Source organism: Psammomys obesus, unplaced genomic scaffold (genome assembly GCF_907164565.1).
Source record: "Psammomys obesus unplaced genomic scaffold, mPsaObe1.curated_primary_1811, whole genome shotgun sequence".
NCBI classification, from domain to species: Eukaryota; Metazoa; Chordata; class Mammalia; order Rodentia; family Muridae; genus Psammomys; species Psammomys obesus.
In genome coordinates, this window is record NW_026587216.1 from 12,541,754 (window position 1) to 12,567,019 (window position 25,266).

The 25,266-nt window shown below is 40.0% G+C and overlaps 1 protein-coding gene across 2 annotated transcripts in view; it reads left to right on the top strand.

The window, feature by feature from the left end:
• LOC129673488 (signal-regulatory protein beta-1-like) overlaps nt 1–18,350 on the top strand; it is a 25,092-nt gene extending 6,742 nt beyond the window's left edge. The window contains exons 3-7 of one of the 2 annotated variants that reach the window (XM_055603301.1): nt 6,295–6,651; nt 11,842–12,159; nt 12,592–12,906; nt 16,395–16,509; nt 17,905–18,350. In XM_055603301.1, coding sequence (XP_055459276.1) covers nt 6,295–6,651; nt 11,842–12,159; nt 12,592–12,906; nt 16,395–16,507 — 1,103 coding nt within the window. In that variant the 3' untranslated portion in view covers nt 16,508–16,509; nt 17,905–18,350. The remainder of the gene's footprint in view (nt 1–6,294; nt 6,652–11,841; nt 12,160–12,591; nt 12,907–16,394; nt 16,510–17,904) is intronic. The other variant, XM_055603302.1, reaches the window with a different exon arrangement.
• Nucleotides 18,351–25,266: the final 6,916 nt, after the last annotated feature.

Below are 25,266 nucleotides of genomic sequence, written 5' to 3' on the forward strand. Positions count from 1 at the left end.
TTATTATTATTATTATTATTATTATTATTATTATTATTATTATTATTGCTTGTTGGTCTCTTTTTGGAGCTCCTGTCCTCTCCAGTGTTCCTATCTGTGCCTTCTTTCACAAAATTTCATGCATTCTGCCCAAAATTCGGCTAAGAATCTCAGCCTCTCCTTTTGTACATCGATCAGTAGAGTCTTAAAATTTTGTTTCAGTACTGAGAAGGTGTTTATTAAAAATATTCTTTGAGTTTCAAATATATTAAAAATTTTATATTGTAAAATCTTTTCAAAAGATAATGGTGCTACTTTGAAAGTTTGATTACTTAGAAGGTAAGGTCTACTTTGGAAATCAATCTGGTGCTTTCTCTGAAATTTGGGACTAACGCTCCCTCAAGATCCAGCTGTACCACTCCTAGGCATATATCCAAAACATGCTCAAATACACAACAAGGACATTTGTTCAACCATGTTTGTAGCAGCTTTATTCGTAATAGCCAGAACATCTGTCCATCAATGGAGGAATGGTTGCAGAAATTGTGGTATTTTTACACAATGGAATACGACTCAGCAATTGATTGTTTAGATGATAAGGTCTAACAGAGTGGACAGTATGGGAAATGGGGGGAGGCATGCTATGAGGGCAGCATGTGGCCTACATACATTCTTGCCACTCTGTTTCTCACCACCATAAGATGAGAAACCTTGTTCCATCACACACCATCATCATGAGGAGGCTCTGTCTAACCTGAGACCAGTTCAACCAGTCAACCCTCAGGACCTGAACAATGAGCCAAAGGAAATATTCAGTCTTTTGAACTTCTGATCCCATGTGTTTTTCACATCAATAAAATGCTAATTTATCATGGCATAATTATAGTCAGGTCCACATCTGTATCTACAGCTAGAATTAGCTGCATGAATTGTACCCAGCTCCATGAATCTATATAGATCATACAGTGTATGCAAACAGCTTTTCTTGAAAATGTCATTCACATGGGGAATTTGGTTTCTATCCTCTATAGAGAACAGAGAAAATAATAATTACCAGAAAAGGTGAAATGTATGATATTTTAAAAAGGTATATGTGGAGATATGTCTAAATGACTAAAGAAAGAGGGAAGCTCTGTTGGAGACATAGACCTTGAAGATGGGATGGCCTGGATGAACATCACTGAGAAGAAATTCAATAAGAAGATACGGAGATAAAAAGATGAAAAGAAAGCATGAACATAGGTCATGTGTCCCAGCCTCCTAGAAGGACTTCACTGAAGGCAGCTGCATATGCAAAGGCCATAAGTGGAGCTTCCTCCCAAGTCATGGACAGTCCTTTCACTTGAGGTAAATGGGAGCCACTTCAAGCTTGGAATATTACAAGTAAGCTGCTACAAACATGGTTGAGCAAATGTCTTTATTGTGTACTTGAGTATCTTTTGGATATATGCCTGGGAGTGGTATAGCTGGATCTTGAGGAAGTACAATTCCTAGTTGTCTGAGAAAGCACTAGATTGCTTTCCAGAGTGGTTGTACAAGTTTACATTCCCACCAGCAGTGGAGGAGGGTTCCCCTTTCTCCACAACCTCTCCAGCATGTGTTGTCTCTTGAGTTTTTTATCTTAGCCATTCTGATGGGTGTAAGGTGAAATCTTAGGGTTGTTTTGATTTGCATATCCCTGATGGCTAATGAGGTTGAGCATTTCTTTAAATGTTTCTCTGCCATTCGATATTCCTCTGCAGAGAATTCTCTGTTTAGCTCTGTACCCCATTTTTTAATTGGATTACTTGATTTTTTGCTGTTTAACTTCTTTAGTTCTTTATATATACTGGATATTAGCCCTCTGTCAGATATAGGATTGGTGAAGATCTTTTCCCAATCTGTAGGCTGTCATTTTGTTCTGAGGACAGTATCCTTTGCTTTACAGAAGCTTTTCAGTTTCATGAGGTCCCATTTATTGATTGTTGCTCTTAGAGCCTGTGCTGTTGGTGTTCTGTTCAGGAAATTGTCTCCTGTGCCAATGAGTTCAAGGGTATTCCCCACTTTTTTTTTCTAAGCGGTTTAGTGTGTCTAGTTTTATGTTGAGGTCTTTGATCCACTTGGACTTTAGTTTTGTGCAGGGTGAAGCACTTTGGCCTAATGTGGGTTTTAAATAGATTTTTCTAATGATTAAGGACAACTCTTTCAGGACAGATAGAAGGACGTTGTTGAATGTGAACTAATGAGACAGAGCTGCTTGCACAGTACAGTAGCAGGAGAGAAACAGGAAAGAGGTCAAATTTTTGGATATAGGCTGAAGTGGAGCTTACAGGATTTCCTGAAATATCAGACTTGATGTGGGAGTGCAGACTCTAGGCTTGGGGCCCAGGCATCTGGGGGATAAAGGAACTTCATCTAAATCCATAGATCATGGCAGGATCTCCTGATTGGTCATGTTCACCCTTCGAGGTTCACTTCACTTCAGAAGTCACTCAAGTGCACTGCTAGACAGACAACTTCAGAGTCATAGTGGGTGGGAATGGGCTCCAGGTTTTCTTTCTAAGATCGTTCATATTTCTGCACTAACAACTCAGCTTCTGCCCTCCCTTCTTTTCCAGATGTCAAAACTTAAACCACCCAAAGATTATGGCACATCAGCCCCATTCCTGTGCGGTGTTTAGGAATATCACTTTTACAATCTATGTTCTTGGATCATTGACTCCTTACAACCTTTTTATAAAATTTCTTGCCAGGATTTTAATCAATATGATGTTCTCCAGGAACTTTGCCTAGAATTACACTGTTCTTTAAAAGGCATTGTGCTACCTTGTCATCTTCTGATTTTCGGTGATCTCAACAGAGGAAAGGATACAGAAATTATAGCACTTCTATACAAAATTTTAGTTTCTTAAAATTTCTTTTCTTTTTGGCTTCATTTATCTAAGGAAGCTGAGTCTTGCCCTCAGATATCCTTGTCTGAGACCTAACAGTAACTGAGTTGTCCATGGCCATCCCCCATACTTCTCAGCAGGTTGAAAATTAGAGCCACCATTATTTAAAAACTGGAAAAAGTGGAAGTGCTGAGCTCAGAATGAATGCTTTATGAAAATTTAAAAGTCGCTATACTTTTAGCGACTTAAGAAGAAGTTATTTTATCTTTCACTACTCCCCTTATTCTCTGATTCTTTTTATGTCAGCCCTAAAGAGCCCATTAGTATTCCCTGCAGGGAAGGTATCATTGAAATGAGAGGAGATATTTAACTTGAATACCATGTTTTCTCCTTTGTGTTGTTTCCATAGTGTTATCATGTGTAGAATTCTTGGTTTTATTTAAATTCTGGATGTATTTTCTCTTTCTGATAGATACATCATCTCATTGCTTCCTGGATGTTGACATTTCTGAAATGAGCAATGTTCCTATCATTTTTCAGGATGTGATGTTTAAAGAAATGAATTATGCTCTAGGCTGCTTTCAGTCTTTTACTACACTTGGCTTTTGTCAGTTGGATTACAAATGTGCTGGCGGGATTCTCTCTGAGTTTGTAGCACTTTCAATTAGTTCATGTTGGCTTTACTCTTTTTGTATTTATCAAAGTTACAAGATGTTAAGCAATATTTTTTCATTAATCCTTCACATTTACTCCAAAATATTTAATTTCTTCTCTTTATTTGCCCACTGCCCCTGCACTGCTGATTCAGTAACATTATTGTATCCATTTTTATGTTTGTACATTTTTTTATAAAATGTGTAATTACTTTGTAGACCTGTAAATTGAACTTCTAAGTCTTCTTGTATCTTGACTCCCCAACACCATCAGTTTCCTTCTTACCACTTCTCTAATATTCTTTTCTTGCTAATCAGACTCGACATTTTTTTTATTCTTTTCATTTTCCGTACTTTCATAAAGATTTTCATGCTTTCATTTTTCTCTTTAAATATTGAAATGAATTTGTATAGTCTTAGCCCAGTAGTATAGCAAATGAGTGCACTACAGCACAGTCCTTCCAGATCACAAAGTCCAGATAGAAGCGCTCAGAACTCCCAGAGCTTTGGAGTCAGGATTACTGACAAAACAGTGCAGTGATGCAAAGACAGGTGACATGGAGGATACTCTCAGGTGACCACACCATGTGAAAAAAAGACACTGGGCCTCGGGGAGATTAGGGTTCTGTGACTCCATGTTTGTTGCCTTATCTCAACAAATTTGAACATCTGAACTACACAATATAAAAAAATAAATGTCTGTTATGTCAAGCCACACACTTTATAGAAATCTGTCATCTCATCATTAATATCCAGCACCCACATGGTAGCTCACAACCATCTATAGCTACAACTCCAGGGGACCTGACACCCTCTTCCTGATTCATTAAATCCATGCATGCTTTTGGTACACAGATTTTTCTGCAGGCAAACATCCATACACATAAAACTATTTAAGTGATTAAGGTGATTTTACACATCTTATAATATACAGAATATTAATATATTTTTAATTGGTAACTTAAACCAAGGTCTTATTTCTTTATTTTGAGGATTCATTCAATCATAACATTTTAACATATTATACACATGTGGCTGGTTCAGGCTCCATATCCCCTCTTATTAGGAATCATGGCTAGGGTCACTCTCATAGAATCCTGAAGTTTCCATTTGATAGGTTTCTACCTCACCTATCCCCCCAATTCCCCCTAATTCCAGTTGTCTCTCCCAGAATTCTCTCCCTTCATTTACCCGACACCTGATTTCTCCTATTCCCTTACCTACCCACTCAGTCCTGGCAGTCTACTCACAATATCTATTCTATTAACTTTTCCTAGGGAGATCCATGCATCTACCCTTGAGCCCTTCTTTTTACTCAGCCTATTTGGGTCTTTGCATTGAAGCATGATTATATTTTCTTTTACAGCAAATATTCATATAAAAGTGAGTACATTCTATGTTTGTCTTTCTAGGTCTGGGTTACCTCAGTCAGGATAACTTTTTTTTTTTTTTGTAGTTCCATCCATTCCATTTCATCCATTCATTTTTTTCTGTAAGGACCACTGTTCTTTATGAAGTTGGTTTGATGGGCATATTCTTATGTCTCAGCTGTGATGCAGTCTTGGTGTTGCTGTTGTAGGATAGCTGGGTTCTGGTGATTCTGTACTGCCCTTGCTGTTGTTGATCATGTTCTTGTACTGGCATCTAGGCTTCTGCATTTAGGATAAGGATCACTCTAGGAGCCTGTTTTGGAGTTTATTTTTGTTGGATGGGTGTATTCTGATTATTATTTGGTCTTATCTTTGTGGTCTATATTTCTGGTAGCCAACTTGACCTCTGGTCCAGCAGCAACTTTCAGTCAGAATTGAGAGCTAGACTTCTGGTTGATAGCCTGGCCTGTGGACCAGCAGGGATCTCTGTTTTTCTGACTGGCATGGCCTTTCCTGGAGTAGCAGGTATATAACAGTGCAGGTGTGGGGGCAGCAGGAGGCAGGTGTGAGAAGCTTGGGTCTTGGGCTCTGAGAGGTGAGAGTGGGATGGTTCCTATGGCAGATGGAGCCCTTCCCTGTTCTGGCTTGTGTGACCTGTACCTGAGCAGTGGATGTCTGCCTAAGAAGGGGAAGGTGCAGTGAAGGGGTTGGGGGCAGTGGGACAGGGAAGGTATCATTGGCTCCAGTCTGAGGGAGTGTGAGGGTTCAGACAGCAAGTATGTCTCTTAGCTCTTCTGGTTGGCATGGTCTGTCCCTAAGCAGTGAATGTGCACCTGAGTAGCAGGAGTGTGGAGGTGCGGGGAATGGGGAGTGTAGGTGAGTGTTGGGTGTGAGCAGGTTGGGTCTTTGGGCACTGAACTGAGGGAAAAGATGGAGAGAAAGTTCAAACAGCAATTGGGCTCTTAACTATTTTGTCTGGAAGTTTTATTTCTTAGTTAGGTTAAATGTTATTATTTTTTAGGATCTATCTAAGGCGTATTATCCCATCTGATAAAGCAAACCCCATCATGAGAAACTTGTAATCAAATGTAGACCTGACTCTACAATTATGTTCATATCTCATTGATCTAAAAGAGTCACATGATCACACCCAATATTATTGTAACAGAAGTTCCATATGCTGTGTGCACAGAAAATGAAGCAGATACTGGACGAAGCATGAGAATTGTAAACAAAATTAAGGCTTCAATCAAAACCCTGCTAAGTTCTCCATCTTTCTGTGATTCAGTTTGCTCATCTGTGTTAAGAGTCACAAGCTTTGGGATCTGTGATCACATACAGGCTGAGTGTTTCTGAGAATAGTATTTGATCGCAAACCTGTAGGTTCCTGTCAAGATGAACACTAACTGATGTTTCCTGCAGGAGCAGATGAGCGGGAGCTGAAGGTGATTCAGCCTGAGAAATCAGTTTTTGTGTCTGCTGGAGGTTCAGCCATTCTGAACTGCACTGTGACCTCCCTGCTCCCTGTGGGGCCCATTAAGTGGCTCAGGGGTACAGGACAAAGTCGGCATCTTATATACAGTTTCACAGGAGAGAGATTCCCCAGAATCACAAATGTCAAAGATGTCACAAAGAGAAACAACCTGGACTTTTCCATCCGCATCAGTAATGTCACCCCTGCTGATGCTGGCACCTACTACTGTGTGAAGTTCCAGCCTGACACTTCAGTGTCTGGGAAAGAGCTTCAGTCTGGAGGAGGCACCATGTTGTATGTGCTTGGTAAGTACTGCATTGTCCTCCTCATCCCTGATTTCTCCAACAGGTAAAAACAATGTCCAAGATTCGGTGAACAAATAAGAATCAACTGTGGAAGTAAACCCTCATGTTCATAGAGTGACTTACCCAATTGTGGTCCAAGGAACCTGAAGAGAGGAGGTGACATGCTGTTTGCTAGAGGTTCTCCTTCTGATGAATGGAGTAAATCCATGCCCTCGTCTGCCTGCCCCACAGAGCTTACCTTTCCCAATATGCCCTAGCCTGGTGTCTGATAAAGACCCTGACAGCTGACTGCCTGGTCCAGTGATGGGGTCACACCTGTCCTACTGCCTCCAGAGTGTCCTTCTTCACCTGATGAAGTCTTCTCCTTCTGCCCTAACAACCTGGAGCCTAGTTGTGCCTGTTCTACTCTAGATATCTACTCTAGCTGTCAAGCAGGAGCTCTTTACTCAAAATGTGTGTCTCCTTTTTGCCAAGAGAAAAAGCACATCAAAACAGAAAATGATGCTAAGGAAGTGTGTGATTTCTTCATTTCCTGTCCAGTTACAGCACACTGAGATGATTCTGGATATGTCTACATTTTCTGTGGAATCTCTTAGCCCTGGTTTAGGTGTTGGCACCAGGCTACCCTTATGCCAACATTATGTGTCAGGACCAACTCTCCCAGGCACTAAAGGTCTGGGCCAGTGTTAGCTTGCCTCCTGGAGCTTGTTCCATGTAGATTGTCAGTGCCCAGCTGAGATAGCCAGGTGCTCACTTTGAATTTCCTGACAAAAGACTAAATTCTTCTAACTTGGTCTTGATTTCAGGAATTTTGGAGAATGAAAGTCAGTCACACTATACACCCCAGTCTTGTTAGGGGATGTGAGCCCTGTATGCTGGTATCCTGACCATAATCATATAGCCAGTTAGCTGAGATGTGGTACATCTCATTAGAGGCCTACTTCTGATTGTCCAAGCAAGAGAAACCTTGTTCACTTAGAAGCTTGATGAATAAGAGATTTGGGGTCAGAATTCTTGAACTCAGTCAACATGTTCATTCACCACCAGCTCCAAGGTTTTGAGATTTTTTCTCACTCTCAGATTCTATATATAGTAGTGATCAAAAATCTATGAAAATGTCAACTATACAGATATTCTGTGTGAGAATTCTTCCCCTGTGGAAACAAAGCATGATAGTCCAACAACCAGAGTTCAGATCTCAGGCCATGAATGTTTCATTTATTTCAATTTTTGGCTAAGTAAACAGTGCCACAGTGGATCAACTCTTATGGTTATCATCTTGGCCATAAGACACATGTTCTCTGGAGAAAGTCTGCTGCTTTTGAGGGTAATTAGATTATAACGATGTTAGTATTTTACCGCATAGATGTGATGTAGTCTTCTCACAACCCCTCAACAGAAAGAAACAAGGAGAATGGCTTCCTCCTAAATCCATCCATATCATGAACAAGGACACTGAAGTTCTAGGTAATGCAATGTTTAGACACCAGCAAAAGACTCAAGTAATATAAAACACATAAGTTTTTAGTGATGCTAGCTTTATTTTCCATATCATTTGTCCTGAGGATACCGCTGAAGAAGGACATACTTGTAAGGAGAGGCATAAAATACCAATGTGTCCTGTCTCTGTTATGCCATTTTCTGCTAAGCATGTGTCATAGGGGGGAAGTCACCTTTGCTTTTAGAGAGGAGGATGCTGGCATTCAGAGAGGTCACCTGACTTGTGATCATATGAAGGGTTGGCCACAGCACATTGCCTCATATGTGCTATTCTTCCTGTATAGTTTATTCTCTGAGCAGCAGACGCAGAGTAGAGCTGCCTCCTGCATCCAGTAAGGGTCTACAGGAGCCTGGGGCCCCTGGAACAAAGACATCCCTCTCCCTTGAACTATCTGGAGCAGCAATCTGGCACAGGATTCCTTAGGTCAAAATCTTAGGGACAAAGTAGAGTAGCAGGGCTCCAGTCTGAGGACAGTTGGTTTTTTGAGGAAAAGGCAAGTGAGGGCACAGGAAATAGCCTCTGAGATGCAGTTGGTAAGAGCAGACAAGGTCTCTGTTTTTAGCATCAGTGTCCTCATTTGTGGCATGATGATGTCATAGTTCTTTTGAGAAAAGCTTGAGCCCTCTGTATATCACCTGATACAGCTGTATGCAGAAAAATCAGTGGCATATCATGGTTCTCAAACCTTGGATAACTCATTAAACCTGACCCTTAGTTTCCTCTTCTGTAGAAGGTGGCTCCTGTGCCCACTTTTCCAGAGTGCTAAGACTATCCAGAGAACTGCTGAGAGTCTGGCATCAGGAAGCCATGGAGGGGCACAATCTCTTTATGGAGTCCTCAGTTTTCCATTTTGTGATGCTGACAGCCATGGTTCCTGGTAGATGTTTCTTGATGAAGGAGAAACCATGCACATAATCTTGGCTGGTGATGTCAGAGTCATTAGGAACATCAGAATTGTAGTGGTTTGCAGGATAGAGGAAAGAATTTAAATGCCTGAACGTGCATCCCAGCACAGCTACTCCATGACAAGTACCTAGAACAAGACCTTCTGCAGGGGCCTCATGATACAGTCTTTCTGCTACACAGTATGTAAACTGGCTATACTGAAGGAGTGAAGTCATATAACATACTTTGAGGAACTGCTGATTTTTAGAATGTATTTTACCAATGTGAGCTGTGTTATTAAAGGGGCACATGACCTTGGATTTTCACTTTCCCTCTAGGCTATAGGTGTCAATCAAGTAATTGTGAGGTAGGTGTCTCTTTACCTGGCTATTTTTGAAATTCCATGGAAAACAAATTAAATCCTGGATCCACATTCCTTTAATTGTTCACATACTACTATTGGCTTCTGAAATATCAAATACAAGCTTTAAGGCAACAGTATATGTGTAATCATTCCCTTGATAGAGCTGTTAGGACATCAAGTTGAGGCATTACAAACCCTCATGCTGCAGAATAGCAGGGCCCAGACTGCTGTGCTCAACTCTCTAACGCCAAAGGAATGTACCAGGGATGCTTCTCAGGGCGAAGACAGAGGTTTTAACCAAGGTTTAAACTAAGGTTTTATCAAGGCAGAGCTTTGGTCAACTGTAATCTCAGGGCAAATCTTTGCTATATGGCAGAGGTTTGCATTAAAACTATTTCTGGGGACAGAAATTTCTCTTTTTCACTCAGAACTCTGTGCTGCTCTCTTCTCAACGTCATCTGCTCTCTATATTTAGCCCCTCTGGAGGAAATCCTCCCCCATTGTCCTGTAAAAGCCACTGGCCAACATAGTGACCACTAAGAAAGCAGAGCACGTCAGGGTATAGAAGCTTCTGCTCCTTAGGTGGGATTTTTATGCTAGGGGTGGCAACAACCCAGAGACACACCATACTGTCTTTGTATACCTTTTCCTGAACCAAAATGGTAAAAACAGAATAAGTGACTCTAAAACTTGTAACAACGGCAGTGATAAGTAGTATTTGATAAATGGGATTCTAGAATCATTATCATCTTTCTAGGGAGATGTATTAATCTAGTTTATTTAAGGGTAGTAGGAAAAGTATCAGCTCAAGTACCAGTCTAAGAACAAGTTCTCATCACAAAGGACACAGGGAAGAGAGTAAAACATAAAGTCAGGGAATAAAGGTTAGGAAGAAGGAGACTGGAAGAAAGAAAAGAAGAGGAAGGATATTTGTCCTAAAGGGCAAAGGACCGCCTCATATAGAGAGGAGAAAGACATGGCTCAGTGGTAAATGGCAGTTTATAAAGGCCAAATAGGAAAGCCTGTGCTAGGAAGAGGTGTTCAGTTTTAATTGGGCATGTTAATTAAGTGAGCTAAAGGGGGTTTTTGAGTGATGGACTTCAATACTTGGACCTTGGCAGTCAGTTTCAGGAAGAGAAAGTGACTAGATTTAGGAATGTAATTTAAGGTATTTAGCAAGGCAAAGTGAGTGGGAGAGAATAGCAAGGCCTGCCAGAGCCACACTTGTCATGCTCAAGCTGGCCAAAGTCACTGCAAAAGGGGACATTGATGTACATTAGACAAAGATCAGGATTTAAATTAATCAGTTGTTGCATGTTAGATAAGCTTTGCACTTTAGACTGTCTAACTTCTCTAATCACATGCACTCTGATCTTAATCCTACCAAAGCTTCCGTCACTGCAATCTGCACAGTGAAAGAATGCCTGGAAATTCTTAATAAATGGCAGCTTGCTCTGGCCCCCTCAAACCTGTAGGGACATCAGGTTTGCTAGAGTTTAGATAGCTTGACTTCACATAACACTTGTTTTCATTCCTGGTAGAATGGCCATTTGAGAAGGAATTACACATGTACAAATACAGATGTGTAATATTTCTCATACTTTGCTAATAAGACAAGTGAATTATGGGAAACTCAACTGGAGACATCTACAGGCATACCACATTAATCTCAACAATCCACACATATTTATGCTTTTAAGACCAGAGAGTATTTCTGTCTGCTCAACAGGCTTGCTTCTATGTCCCTTTAGGTTAACAGCTAGGAAATGAACCACCTCTGGCTTTATCCACAGAGGTAATCTGTTTGACATCGGACTAAGTTCAGCTGAAGCCCACCTAGGGAGAAGCAGACTCTTGGGCTCTCAGTTTGAAATTCAGGACTTGGCACAAATTAGACATAATGGCATATACATATGTACAAAGAAGGAAAGAAAAATGAATGAGGAAGGGTACTAGGTTTGCGCTACTTCTGTGATGTATTTTATTTTCTCAATTATACTAGATGTCAATCTAGAAATATTTACCATAAGTTGTCTAGGTTTCATGAGGAGGCCAGCAGGAATATACGATATAAAATATAAAATACTTTGGTAATTGCCTTTCTTTGCAACTCCTAGAACTTTAACTTCCCTGGTCCTTCCTCATTTTCTCCTGGGTATCTCCTATTAAACTGTGCAGACACAAACAAGAGATGCCACAGGAGGACTAGGACAAAAAACAGGAAAACACATTGAGGAGGGTGAGCACTTACAGTCTGTGGCTAGGACACAAGCATGACATGGGGAAAAGAAGGTCCTTAGTGTGGCTAAAGCTCTGGTGTTGATCCCAGGCACACAGCAAACCACCATGATAGTGACATTTTCTACGAAGGTTCTTTGCAATGTTATGTCCTCAGTCATGGCCATCACAGTCTCATCCTTGTCTCCATGCTCCTTTACAGCAAAACCATCTCCTCCTGTGGTCTCAGGACCTGCAGCCCGAGCTTCACCTCAGCAGACAGTGACCTTCACATGCAAGTCTCATGGATTCTCCCCTCCGAATATCACACTGAAGTGGTTCAAAAGTGGAAAAGAGCTCTCTCCCTTCGAAACTACTGTGGACCCCAAAGGAGAAGGAATCTTCTACAATGTCTCCAGCACAGCCCAGTTAGTGCTGGGACCCAGAGATATTCATTCTCAGATCATCTGTGAGGTGGCCCATGTCACCTTGCAAGGAAGCCCTCTCCGTGGGACTGCTAACTTGTCTGACATCATCCGAGGTAGGTGTGTCTGAATCACAGCTCAAGCTCATATGTGGTTAGAATGCTTTGTCTACAGTTCCCAGGAAGTATTCATGTGTACCACATAGGAAGGATAAAACATTATCATCAGCACATGAAGGAAATTGTACTTTAACAGAAGAAATGCAAACTATACTAATTATAGGCCACAGAGCTCACACACAGCATTTTCAGGCATTTATTTTTTTCCCAGTACACACTGGAGTTTTTCTTATTAATTTCAATTATTAGGATCCACACACATCACTGCCTAAGCTCCTGGTTTAGTAGCTATGCTTAGTGGTGCCTCTACTCTAGAATAAGCACTTCTGTCCCATGATGCATTTGTTAACAGGGGTGGGTCCTCAGGACTCCAGACTCTTCCCTCTGCCTTAGTTCCATCTGCCTAGGCTTCTGCTTGTGCTTTTTCAGTTCTACCCTCCATGGAAGTCAGCCAGCATCCAACAGTGGTATTGAATCTGACGAATGTCACTTGTCAAGTGAAGAACTTCTATCCTTTGAGCCTTCAGTTGACCTGGACAAAGAATGGAAATATGTCTCAGACAGAAGTGGCTTCTACACTCACAGTAAACAAGGATGGAACCTACACAAGGACCAGCTGGCTCTTGGTGAACATACATGCCCATAAGGAGGACATGGTACTCACATGCCAGGTTGAACATGATGGACAGCCAGCAATCATGAAATCCCATACTGTGGTGATCAGTGAACATCAGAGGGAGCAAGGTACTGGCATCACGTCTGGTGAGGTTTCCACCCCACCTCTTGGCTGTGTGAAATATGGCCATTTAGTACAAATTTCTGATAAGAAATAGTACAAGATTATGTGCCACTGTGTCCTCCTAAAAATCTGTTCTTATCTCCAGCAGCTGAGATGGTGATCTTGATGGCATTTAGGACTGTGTTAGTTGCTTCTGCATAACTGCACACAAAACAACTTAGGTCAGGAACAACTATATTTCCCAACAATGATCTTAAAAGGACTGTATTTTGTGCTTTTCAAAATCACTTTTATAGGTTTTTTTGTGCCCCCAAATTAAGTTTTATCTCATCTTTAAATCCTTACCAGCTTTTCTTGATAAAGTCTTTGGACCCGAAGAAATCTATCCCAATGTGTTAAAATGATGAATTCAATTTCCTTTAATGTTCATAAAAACACATTAGTCATTTGATATTGGACATATCATTGAATGTGGTTTGTTTTGGAGTTATTTTAATCCGTTTTTATCTGAGTTTTCAAACTTCTGCTACAGAAATTCTCAAAGGATTTTATTGTCCTTTTTTATTCTACGGTCCTAGTGATATTCCTGTCTCTGTGTTGATGTGGAAAACTTGTTATTTCTCTTGCATTCCATTAGTCATTAGAGAGACATTGTGCCCAAATGGTGGGAAACGGAGTTCAGAGGAACCATAGCACAGCCTCTGAAAACAGATAGGAAAAAAACAAAAAAGAAAATTGTTTTGTCATGGTCAGGCCTCAGATATAGCTGAACTTAACTGCAGACCAGCTAGCAGGGGTAAATTGGGGACAAAATCCTGGGAAGGAAAGGGGTAGTATCTTATTAAGGGAATAATTTTTTCACCTATTTATTTGCCATGACTGAGAGTTAAGTTGCATTCCTAGGACTTAAGCTAATGATTTTAATTCTCTTGGTGAGAAGTTTTAGTGCTTGGGTATTTTTTGCTAGTCTGAAGATATCATTTTTTTTTCATTCTATTTGTTCCTGGTTTATTTTGTTCTTGATGGTTTCCTTGAAATGAGAGGCAATCCATTTCAATGCTTGATGCAAAAATAATTACCTTTCTGTGTATAACTATTGTCTATGTTTTAAGATAAACACTTATACACCAGGGCTTCTGACATTTCATGCTGGGATCTCCAATTCAAGGCAGTCTATTAATTAAACCTCAAATTCTTCAATTTGAGAATACTCTTCAGACCATTCATTCATATTAGAATTACAAGGGAGTACACTCTAACGTAGATGAAGAAAGGCAGGCCATTCTGTAGTCCTGTGGATATCAGCACAGGTGTGAAACAGCTGGTTTAGCCCAGGAAGACATGTGGTTTCAGTATAGGTCCAATAAAAGACATCATAGGTACTCAGAGAGCTGGAGGATAGGATGGCCATTAATAGATTTTTCAGACTGAGGAGATGGGAGAAGGCAATAGAATTCCTATTTCAAATCAGCTGTATAAAATTGGGTGTCTGCTTATTCCTAAGGCTCCCTCAAGAGAAGTTTATTCTTGTTTGCATGTAATTCTGGAATGTTATAGTTTCATTTCTGTTGCTGTGATAAAATAATATGACCCCCCCCCAAAAAAAAAAAACATAAGGGATGAAAGCTTTTGTTTAGCTTACAATTCCAGCTTACCCAAAGAAAGCCAGGCAGGAAGTCAAAGATCACATCCACAGTCAAGAGCAGAGAGAAAAACTGTACCTATAATTTCCATTTGCTGCTTGATGCTCAACTACCTTTCTTTGCTGATCTTACACACTGTGGGGCCCTGGGTTTAATGAATTGATGCCATGTACATTCATAGTGGTGCTACCATCTCAATTAGCAGTTAAGACAATCCTCCACAGACCCACCAACAGGTCAACTCAATTTAACAAATTCCTTAGCTGTAATGCTCTTCCTAGGCAATTCTAGGTTGCGGCAAGTCGGCACTGACAACTAATCACCAGACAGTGTAAGAAATTACACTTTTGCTCCCCTTGTTTCCACAACCCAAGTTTTAGGATCATAGGTATGGGCTACCAAATTATCTGTATTGTTGGTGTGGCTGTGCTAGAGAGTGAGTCTAGGGCCTCTCATTTGTTAGGCAAACACCATACTCAGTGAAATATACAACCAGCCTGTTTCTATTCTTAAAAAAATAATTAATGCTTGATTAATTGCAAATTAAAACTAGCTCTTCCTGAATGATGGAAATATTTCATATAGCATCTGTACTGGCATGGACATGGGCTACATGATGGTCAAGAAACCAGACCATGTAGTCTTGTCTCATAGATTCTTATCTATACATGTATCTCCCTTTACCTGCATGTTTTCCACCAAGTGGTTTTATGTGGCTGTTTGCCACTTTACCAGGCTCTCTTCATCCCCCAGAATCTAGACTTTTAGGATGACTTTTATCTAAATGAGAAAGAATGTCTATTCACTTACTCATAAGTTTTCTCTTTTATATGTATTTCTGGTTCACAGCTAGCTATTCCTGGGCTATTGAGAGACCGATCCTGTCTGTGCAGGGACACTGTCTCAGGGATCATCCTAAACATCAGCCTTGAGAAAAGTCTCTTGATCTCACTAACCTGGAAACCCCTCCCCCCACCTGTGTACCGTTATCCCTGCAAAGTGGGAATCATAATCACTGACAAATACGATTCTGAAAACCAAGCATTTCATAGTTGACAAAAAACTATTTTCTGCACAAAAAAGACACAAAATAATTCATTCTGGAACCAGTTATCAGTTCTCGTTTCCCAGGAACACAGGTCAAAGAAACCTAAAGTCCACTGTGGAAGTTTATAAAGCTGTTGTAGTAACAGAAGAAAGAAAGTCGTAGATAAAAACACTTGAAAGTCATTTCTGGGAACCTGGGAGAGGTGTGTTAAGAGCAGGGAAATATCTTAGATGCTTCAGATGTTATGTGGTGACATCCAGAAATAATGTTGGCTGAAACTGTGTCTGCTAAGTTAACACATTCCAAAGAAAACGTACTCTGTATATCCCAAATGATTCAACTAACTGTCACAGAAATGTCAGTCAGGTATAGAGGATGGCATACATGGATATTAAGACTAAATATGAATCAAGATAATTTGGATCTGGCCTGTAATATGCCAAACTCATTCACTGAAGTTCTAAACTGTAAATCGGCTCTGTAGAAGATTCCTTTTGAATGCTCATCTCCTTTTTAAGGACTTTTTTCATAAAACCAAGTGCCATGTGACATTGACCACAAATTCTTACACACTTTTTCTTAGAAGTAAAAGTTGAAGACATGAGCTGTGACCAATGGAGAAATAGAAACCACATTACCACCTCTTTTGCTTCAAAATTATGCTTTGAATTACTAGAGAAAATACATTCAAAATCCTCAGAGCTTTGATGAGCTTAGAGGTCCACAGATGAGACAAGAGAAGACCAGGGATGATGAGTTCTGTGTGTCCTTTCTAATAGTTCCTTCTACTTTTTGATTTCAGAATTGAAGACTTCAGATTCTGCTAAAGTCCTTGTAGCTGTGCTCTTTGGACCCAAACTGCTGCTGGTAATTGGGGTTTTTGCTGTGTACAGGTACAAGAAGCAAAAGGCCTGAAGGTACCTTGGAGGGGATACATGTTCATTCGTTAATTTTCTGTTTCTGTGATAAAACTTTATGACTACAACAACTTATAGAAGAAAAGGGTTTATTTGGAAGTGTACTGTTCCAGAGATATATGAGTCCCTCACGCTGGGTAAGAATGGCAGCCAGGACAAATGTTAAGTGCTCACATTCTTAGAAAAAAAGCATGAAGCAGACTGATCAAACTGGAAGTGGCAAAAAGGCTTTCATTCCCAAGGCTCACTTTCTGAGACATATTTCCTTTAGCAAGGCTAGACCCACCTAAATCTTCCCAAACACTATCCACAACTGGGAACCAAGATCCAAATATCCTAGCATATAGAGAATGGTTCTTATTCAAAGCACCAGATGGATATCAGTGTGTCGATGAACATGGAAATGGCAGGATCAGTAGGACAGCCATTCCATTTATCTGTAATAATGGCTTATTTCTGAGGTTCATCAAGAATCTTGTGGAAACCTTTGATACATCCCTAGCTCACAGGAAATGTGTGCATACTGCAGAATGGTTCAGTCCAAGATCAACATAGGTGCCCAAAGAGACTGAGAGGATGTGAGGGAAATGGGCCCTGGGGTAGGATGTGGTATATTGGATTCACTATTCTTCGTTGAGCTTTCTACAGTAAGTGGAAGACAAGGAGTTCGTGGAAAAATCAGTCTACATTATTAGCCAGAATTTAGACTATTCAGATAGCTGTCATCATGACTGTTTCTGCTTTGGCCTCTCTGTGACCATGGAGAATAGACTCAGAACAGGAATGCTAGGGAGAGAGTTGTACCACTGACACTGTAGCACGAAGAAAATGTGTAAGTGATGAAGGGAATATTGAGTAAGAGGTGATTCTCCACAGCTTTTCCCTTCATCCTCTACAACACTGGAACCCTATCTGCATAGAGGCTAGGTATAGAAGAAGAAGTTGGTGAGAAGCTATGGAAGACTGCTCCTAATTACTTCCTCACAAAAACAAATGCAACACAGAATTTCTTATTGTCCTTCTGCATCTGCATTTTTCATCCCAGAGCTCTGATGCTGTGTGCATATTGGGTTCTATTCTTGGAGTCCTTTTTGTCATTATTGAAATAATTTAAAGATGAACTTGGAGATCAAGGATAATCTACCCTGGTGCAAAGAAAAATTCTCAGTACAGGCAAAGTGTAAATCTCAGCAACCTCATGGAATAGAATGACAATGGAGGATCAAGGGGGAAAGCAGCCTTGTTGCATTAGAAGGCCTCAGAAAGGAAGGCTTACCCAACTAAACCTTAGCACAGTATGTAGGGAACGTTCTGGGGTGGAAGAATTTTAGGAAAGATGGGATGGTGTATCAAGTAATGGGATAATTTATTTTGATTTTTTTTTTATTTTGACAGGATCTCACTATGTAGCCTTGACTTTGCTGGAACTCTCTATTTAGACCAGACTTGCCTGAACTCATTAAGATTGGCTTGCCTGTGCCTTTTGCATGCTGGGATGGATTGTGAGTTTCAGCATTACATCTATTTAGAAAAAAAAATGATTCCATTTATCCCTTTACTGTACTGTAAGTATATCCTTTATCTGATGAACCAATGGAGGACCATGCATGGAGAGGACCTAGACTACTTATTGGCTGATTGGGAGCTCAGTCTCCATGTGGCTACTTAATGAGGATATCAAGGCCTGCGTCTATCATGCACTCAGTTGACTGCTCACTGATTATTGGCCCCTGATGATGCAGCCTTGCCAGTCCACTGAGGAAGAGGATTCAGGCAGTCTTGATGAGCTATGATAAGCTATGGGCAGATGGCAATGTCAGTGAATTCCTTGTCTCAGTGGACTAGGGGAGGGGGATGGGAGGAAGAGGGAGGAAGTGTGGGACTGGGGGGAGTTGAGGGAGAGAGCTTCAATCAGGATATAGAATGAATAAACTGTGAAGTAAAAATTAAAAATAAAAATTACAAAAAAGAGTGTCCTTTTCCTGAGGGATTGATCCTGAGGTCTCTACCAATATCATATTTTTTTTTCTTAATCATCAACTTTTCTTTAATGAGCTTTTATTGGTAATCTAACACAACTCTGAAAAGTTAACCTTAAAAACATTTTGGAAACAAAATCATGGAGCATAGCCTCCAAGCATTTTTGGTCTCCCTGGTCTTTAGCAGGAATAAGGCTGCAAAGAGTCCAGAGGACAATTTTGGCTTCTAGACAAGAATACAAAGTGTTTGAGGTCTGTTTATACTAAATCCAGGTCAGTTTCTCCCTCTTATTCTTTTGTTTTTGTTTTCTCCAGACAGATTTCACTGTGCAGCATTCTTTGTCTCAGGGCTCACTGTATAGTCCAGGCTGGCCTCGAATTTACAGAGCTCACCATGCCTCTGACTTCCCAGTGCTGGGATTAAAGTAGTGCTCCAACGTTATAGATTCTACCCCTTATTCTTATCACATAATCTTTATCAACTGTGTGAAATGGATCTGAGCCCCAATTCTTGACATGAAATTTCCCTTTTTAATGTATCTGACTGTTTATAATCCATCCCTTGGAGTTGACCATCACTGCTCACTTTAGTTCATGTTCTCTGGTGCTCTTCTGGCTCATAAACTCCCAACCTATTGATGTTCTCTCTTGAGCTGTATCATAATTTTAGGAATAAAAATTATTCTCATTTCCATTTTCTGAAATATCCTCAACCAAAATAAATAAGGAAATGCTCTTTAATTATTGAGATGAAAAGATAGTTTTTTTTTATCTTGTTTGTTGTCCTCATCCCTACTGCTCATGGTGAATGAATTAATATGGCCATTTTTTTTCTCTTTCTCTTTGATCTCTCTCTCTCTCTCTCTCTCTCTCTCTCTCTCTGTGTGTGTGTGTGTGTGTGTAGGCGTGTGTATGTGTTTCTGTCTCACACACACATACAATGAAGACTTTAAAAATGGTGTCACTGCTCCTGAGTGGGTAAATATACAAAATGTGGTTCTGAAAAGAGGAGAAAGTACTGATCTATAGGGCTTTCAACACTCCATCATGTAAACACTATCCTCAGGGTCGGTTTCATTTAGCCAACCTTTAAAACTCTGAATGCCCACTCATGACATTTTATCGCAGAGTGATCCAACCTGGGCCTACACATCAATGCACTATTTCTGTGGTCTGAGAGTGGCTTAATTCCTCTGCCTGTCTGTACTTGCCACAACATCTCCCAAGACCTCTCTACAGTTTCTACTAGCTCCTATTTTAGCTGCCAGAATGTGTTGAGTAACTAAATTAAATAGATTGACTTGTTTGCTTCTCCCAAATATACCTTTCTTTAAAGTTATTTACTTTACATCCTGGTTGTATCTCATCCCTCTTTCTTCAGAGACTTAAAGATTTCCATAGCCACAAATAATATAAAGTATCTTGGTGTAACTCTGACACAGCAAGACCTTTATGACCTTTATGACAAGAACTTCAAGTTTCTGTAGAAAGAAATTGAAGAAGATATTTGAAGATGGAAAGATGTCCCATGCTCATGGATTGGTAGAATTATCATAGTAAAAATAGCCATCTATAGATTCACTTCATTCATCAAAATGTCAACAAAATTCTTCATAGACCTTGAAAAGGCAATTCTCAACTTCATATGGAAAAATGAAAAACCAAGAATATCTAAAACAATACTGTACAATAAAAGAATTTGTTGTTGAAGTACAACAAAGCAATAGTGGTTAAAATAAACACATGATATTACGTGAAATCATACAGTTTAATCAATGGAATTCAATTGAAGAACCAGAAATAATCCTACACACCAATGGACACTTGGTTGTTGTTGTTTTTTTTTTTTTTTTTTACAAAAAAACCAAAACCATACAATGAAAAAAAAAATAAAGCATCTTTAACAAATGGTGCTGGTCTATCTAGATGTCTGCATGTAGAAGAATGGAAATAGACTTATATTTATATCACATTACACAAAACTCAAGTCCAAGTGGATCAAAGATCAAAACATAAAGCTGCACACACTAAATTCAATAGAAGTGAAAGTGAAGATTAGCCTTAAGTGCACTGGCACATGGAAAACTTCCTGAACAGAACAGAGCTTTGAGTTGTTGTACCCCCACAACTACCCCATCTGTGAACTGATGGAGCCAGATGAAGGGGCCAGTCTTGCAAAACCAAAGGTGGAGGATCTTTTCTGACACAAGGCAACAAGATATCCTATAGGAGCCTTGGTGAGGATCAAATGTTGATAGGGTAGCAGAAGCCAGAGGCCTCAATCAGGCCAATGACTCATTGCAATTAACATTTGCAAGAAAAAATGTTCAGTAAAAGGGTATACTGGATTTTACATCTTGACATCTTGAAGCTTCCTCAGCAAGATGCACTTTTATTAATAATTAATTAATTACTACTATTTTTGAGGGAGTTTGTAAAGGCAAAGGGCAGTTTTGGAGGGATAGGGAGATGGGGAACTGGGGTGCATGATGTAAAATTTACAAAGAATCAGTGAAAAGTTAAACAGAAAGAAAGAAAGGAGATGGTGAATACAATAGTAATTTTACAACTGCAGAAGTTTTTGAAAGCAATTCACTACAGAGAAAATACAACAAGGGGAGTGATTCAGTGTAAGGAAGTAGGGAACATGAGTTTATTATTGGAGCACTGCACAAGGACTTTTTATTACAACAAGAAATGAGTAGGGGAGGAGAGTATGAGAATCTCTAACAGTTATAGTGCACAGTTCCATCTTTGTGCATGAAATACATGCACAACTGGCTAAGACATGGCACAGTGACATATTTATAAACCAGTGTAGATCTACATAAGAAGACTGAATGCTGTTAACAGGGTTCATTAATGCTGGGCTCCTAACCTCTTAACTTACTTGTATCTGAGGAGCGACTGATACATTCCTATTGATAGAAGATTATTGAAAAAAGAGTGAACAAGTAACATGCATCTGCAAAAATGTTTGAAAGCAATTCAGCGCAGGGAATTTTACAGCAAGGGGAGTGGGGATTTAGTATAAGAAAGCAGGAAATATAAGTTTACTATTAGAACACTGCACAAAGACATTTTTTATTACTACACAAAACAGATGGGGAGCAGAGTACATGTTTCTTTAATATTTACAGTATGCAGTGCCATGAATGTATAGAACACACAGGCACAACTGATTAAGCATGGCATAGTGGCTTATTTGCAAATAAACAATGAACTTCAAATATAGAGAAAACTAAATCCTGTCTACAACAGCTAAAAGATTTCTTCATACATCGCTGGAGTTTCTTGCATTGGAAGAGCAGAGCATATATTCCCATGTAAGTTGGATTTTTAGAAAACATGGTGAGAATGGCAATTTCCTTTTCAGTTGCAAAATCTATTTAAAGGAATGCAAGGCAGGGGAAATTTCATCAAGGGAAGTGGTAATTTACACTAAGGAAGCAGGCCATATGAGTTTATTTTACTAGCACTTGATAAGGATATTTGTGCTAGAGTTATGGTTAAAATCAGAACTAGAAAGGAATGTGGAGAAGAATATGAGTATATGAAATGTTCATAGCACACTCAACTCCATGCCACACACACACACACACACACACACACACACACACACACACACACATACACACACACTACTAAAATATTGCAAAGTGATCTGTCCAAAGGAATGTTCTTCAACCAAAGCAAAAACATAATCCCCCTTTTATATTTAGAAAGGTTTTCTCTCATGCATCTCTGAAGCTGCTTGAACTGGAAGACTAGATGTCACTTTTATATATAATGTAAGTTTCTGCAAAATGGAGTCAAATCAGAAGTTCTTCCAGAAGAGCACCGCCCACTCTGTTATAATAGAGCACCTTACAGAGGAGCAGATCACAGGATGTGGTAATTATTAACAAAAAAGCAGAGCACACAGAGTTAAGATTCACCACTGCTTAAGGACACTAGAATTGAGATTAGTTTAAATTTCATGATTTCCTTGTTTTTGTTTGCTGAGTAGTATTCCATTGTGTAAATGTATCACAATTTCTCTATCCATTCCTCAACTGAGAGACATCTGGGTTGTTTCCAGGTTATGGCTACTACAAATAAAGCTGCTCAACAAACATGGTTGAGCAAATATCCTTGCTGTGTACTTGAGCATCTTTTGGATATATGCCTAGGAGTGGTATCTTGAGGAAGCACTATTCCTAATTGTCCGAGAAAGCGCCAAATATGAAATTTGCAGGCAAACGGTGTGACCTAGAAAAGATCATCTTGAGTGAGGTATCCCAAAAGCAGAAAGACACACATGGTATATACTCACATATATAGATCTATAAGATAGGAGAAACATACTGAAATCTGTACACCTAAAGAAGATAAACAAGAAAGAGGACTGGGGGTAAAATGATCAATCCTCACTTAGAAAGACAAATGGGATGGACATTGGATGTAGGAGAAAACAAGTAACAGGACAGAAGCCTACCATAGAGGGCCTCTGAAAGACTCTACCTAGCATTTTATCAAACCAGATACTAAGACTCATAATCAAACCTTCGGCAGAGTACAGGGAATCATAAGAAAGAAGGCAGGAGTTAATATGACCTGGATGGACAGGAGTGCCGCAAGGGCCAAATATATCTGGGCACAGGGGTCTTTTATGAGACTATTTGTCCAGCCAAGGCCCATGTATGTATATAACCTAGAACCTCTGCTCAGATGTAGCCTATGGTGGCTCAGTATCCAAGCAGGTACCCAGGTAAGGGGAACAGGGACTCATTTTGACATGAACTCAATTGTGGGCTCTTTGACCTCCCACCCCCGAGGGAGGAACAGCCCTGCTAGTCCACAGAGGAGGAATTTTCAGCCAGTCCTGGTGACACCTGATAAACCAGGGTCAGATAGAGAGGGGTAGGTCCTCCCCTATCAGTGGGCTTGGAAAGGGGAAGGGAGGAGATGAGGGAGGGAAGGTGGAATTAGGAGGGAATGAGGGAGCTGGATACAGTTGGGATATAAAGTTAATAAACTAACTTTTATTTAAAAAATCTTTTATTAATGGGAAGAGGGACTGCCTCTGACATGAACTGATTGGCCTGCTCTTTGATCACCTCCCCCTGAAAGAGGAGCAGCCTTTCCAGGCCACTGAGGAAGACAATGAAGCCACTCCTGATGAGATATGATAGACTAGGATCAATAGGAAGTAGAGGAAGACGTTCCCTATTAGTGGACTTGGGGAGGGGCATGAGTGCAGAAGGAAGAGGGAAGGTGGGATTGGGAGGGGAAGAGGCAGTTGATGGGGGGGATACAAGGTGGATATAGTGTATCTGATAAAAATTAAAATAAAAAAATTGTAAAAAAATACCGAAATAAAAAATTCTTAAAAAAAAATTAAAAAAAGATTAGTGTAATGGTTGTGGTTTGCACAAGAGAGAAGTATACAAGAACGTTATAAATATCTGAAACATTAGCATCACACAGAACCTTTTGCAAAAAATCTCAGGGGAAAATTACAGCAAGGGAAGTAGTGATTTAGTATAAGAAAACGGGGAACATGAGTTTCTTATTGGAGCACTGCACACGAACATTTAATATTACAATAAGAAATAAGTAGGGGAGCAGAGTACAAGTATCTTTAATATTTATAGTCCAAAGTATGATCTCTGTATAGAAAACACAAGCAAAAGTGAATAAAGCGTTGTACAGTGGCTTATGTGCAAAAACAAAACAAAAACAAATAAATAACAGACTTCTATTCTAGAGAAAATACTCCCATTTACAATGGTTGAAAGTTTTGTTTACAGATCTCTGGAGTTGCTTCCATTAGAGGAACAGAGGTTGTATACCACTGTGATGTGAGCATGCTAGATGGCATAAGTGAAACAGTCTCAGAACATAAGACATGGTCAGCAACACAGCTCAGCTGGTAGAGTGTTCAGTTGGCATGCCAGAGTCCTTTGGTTAATCCTTCGAATCATCATACAGTGGGCGGGGTGCACACCTGTCCTGCCAGCACTCAGGAAGTTGATAGAGGAGCAGTATAAGTTCAAGATCACAGCTATACAAAGTTCAATTCCAGCCTACATTACAAAAGGCCCATTTTTTTTAAAAGCCAAGACAGATAAGAAAACAGCAACACAAGGAGAATTTAGGGAGGAGTGGAAGGAGAAAAAAAAAAAAGTCATTGTGTCTCCACTGTTTCTCTTCAATTCTGTGTTTCCTCCTGTCAGCGGCTTTTTTGTTCTATTAGAATCTTCCAAGTAAAATGAGAGCAGGAGTATTTTTAAGCCATCAGCTCTGAACCTGACATCAAAAGAGGACACATTCACAAATGTCACCAGACTGGTGTGCTGTGAAGAAGGCTGCACCCTCATCAGTGATGGTTATTATTGTACTTGAAAAGGCCCCGTGGTCCATGTTACAGTGAATTAAATGATCACAGTGATAATAACAGCCATTTTTTTTTACTAAAATTATTACCATTAAAATGTCTCTGGGTTCATCATGAAAACACCAAAACTACAATACAACTATTTGATTGACTGTAAATCAAAATCAAGCACTCCTCCTCTCACTCTATTGCCTGTTTTGGATCACTTCCTCCTGGAAGACTGCCTTGCCAGGCCTCAAGGGATGAGGATATTCTCAGTACTGATGTACTGGGAGAGATGATATGGGGAAGCTCCCCTTTTTCTGGTGTGAAAGGGGGAGGTAATGGGGGAAGTAAAGAAAGGGAGAACTTTAAGGAGAGGAGGGAAGGAACAGCCTTGGGATGGGAAGTAACTAAACT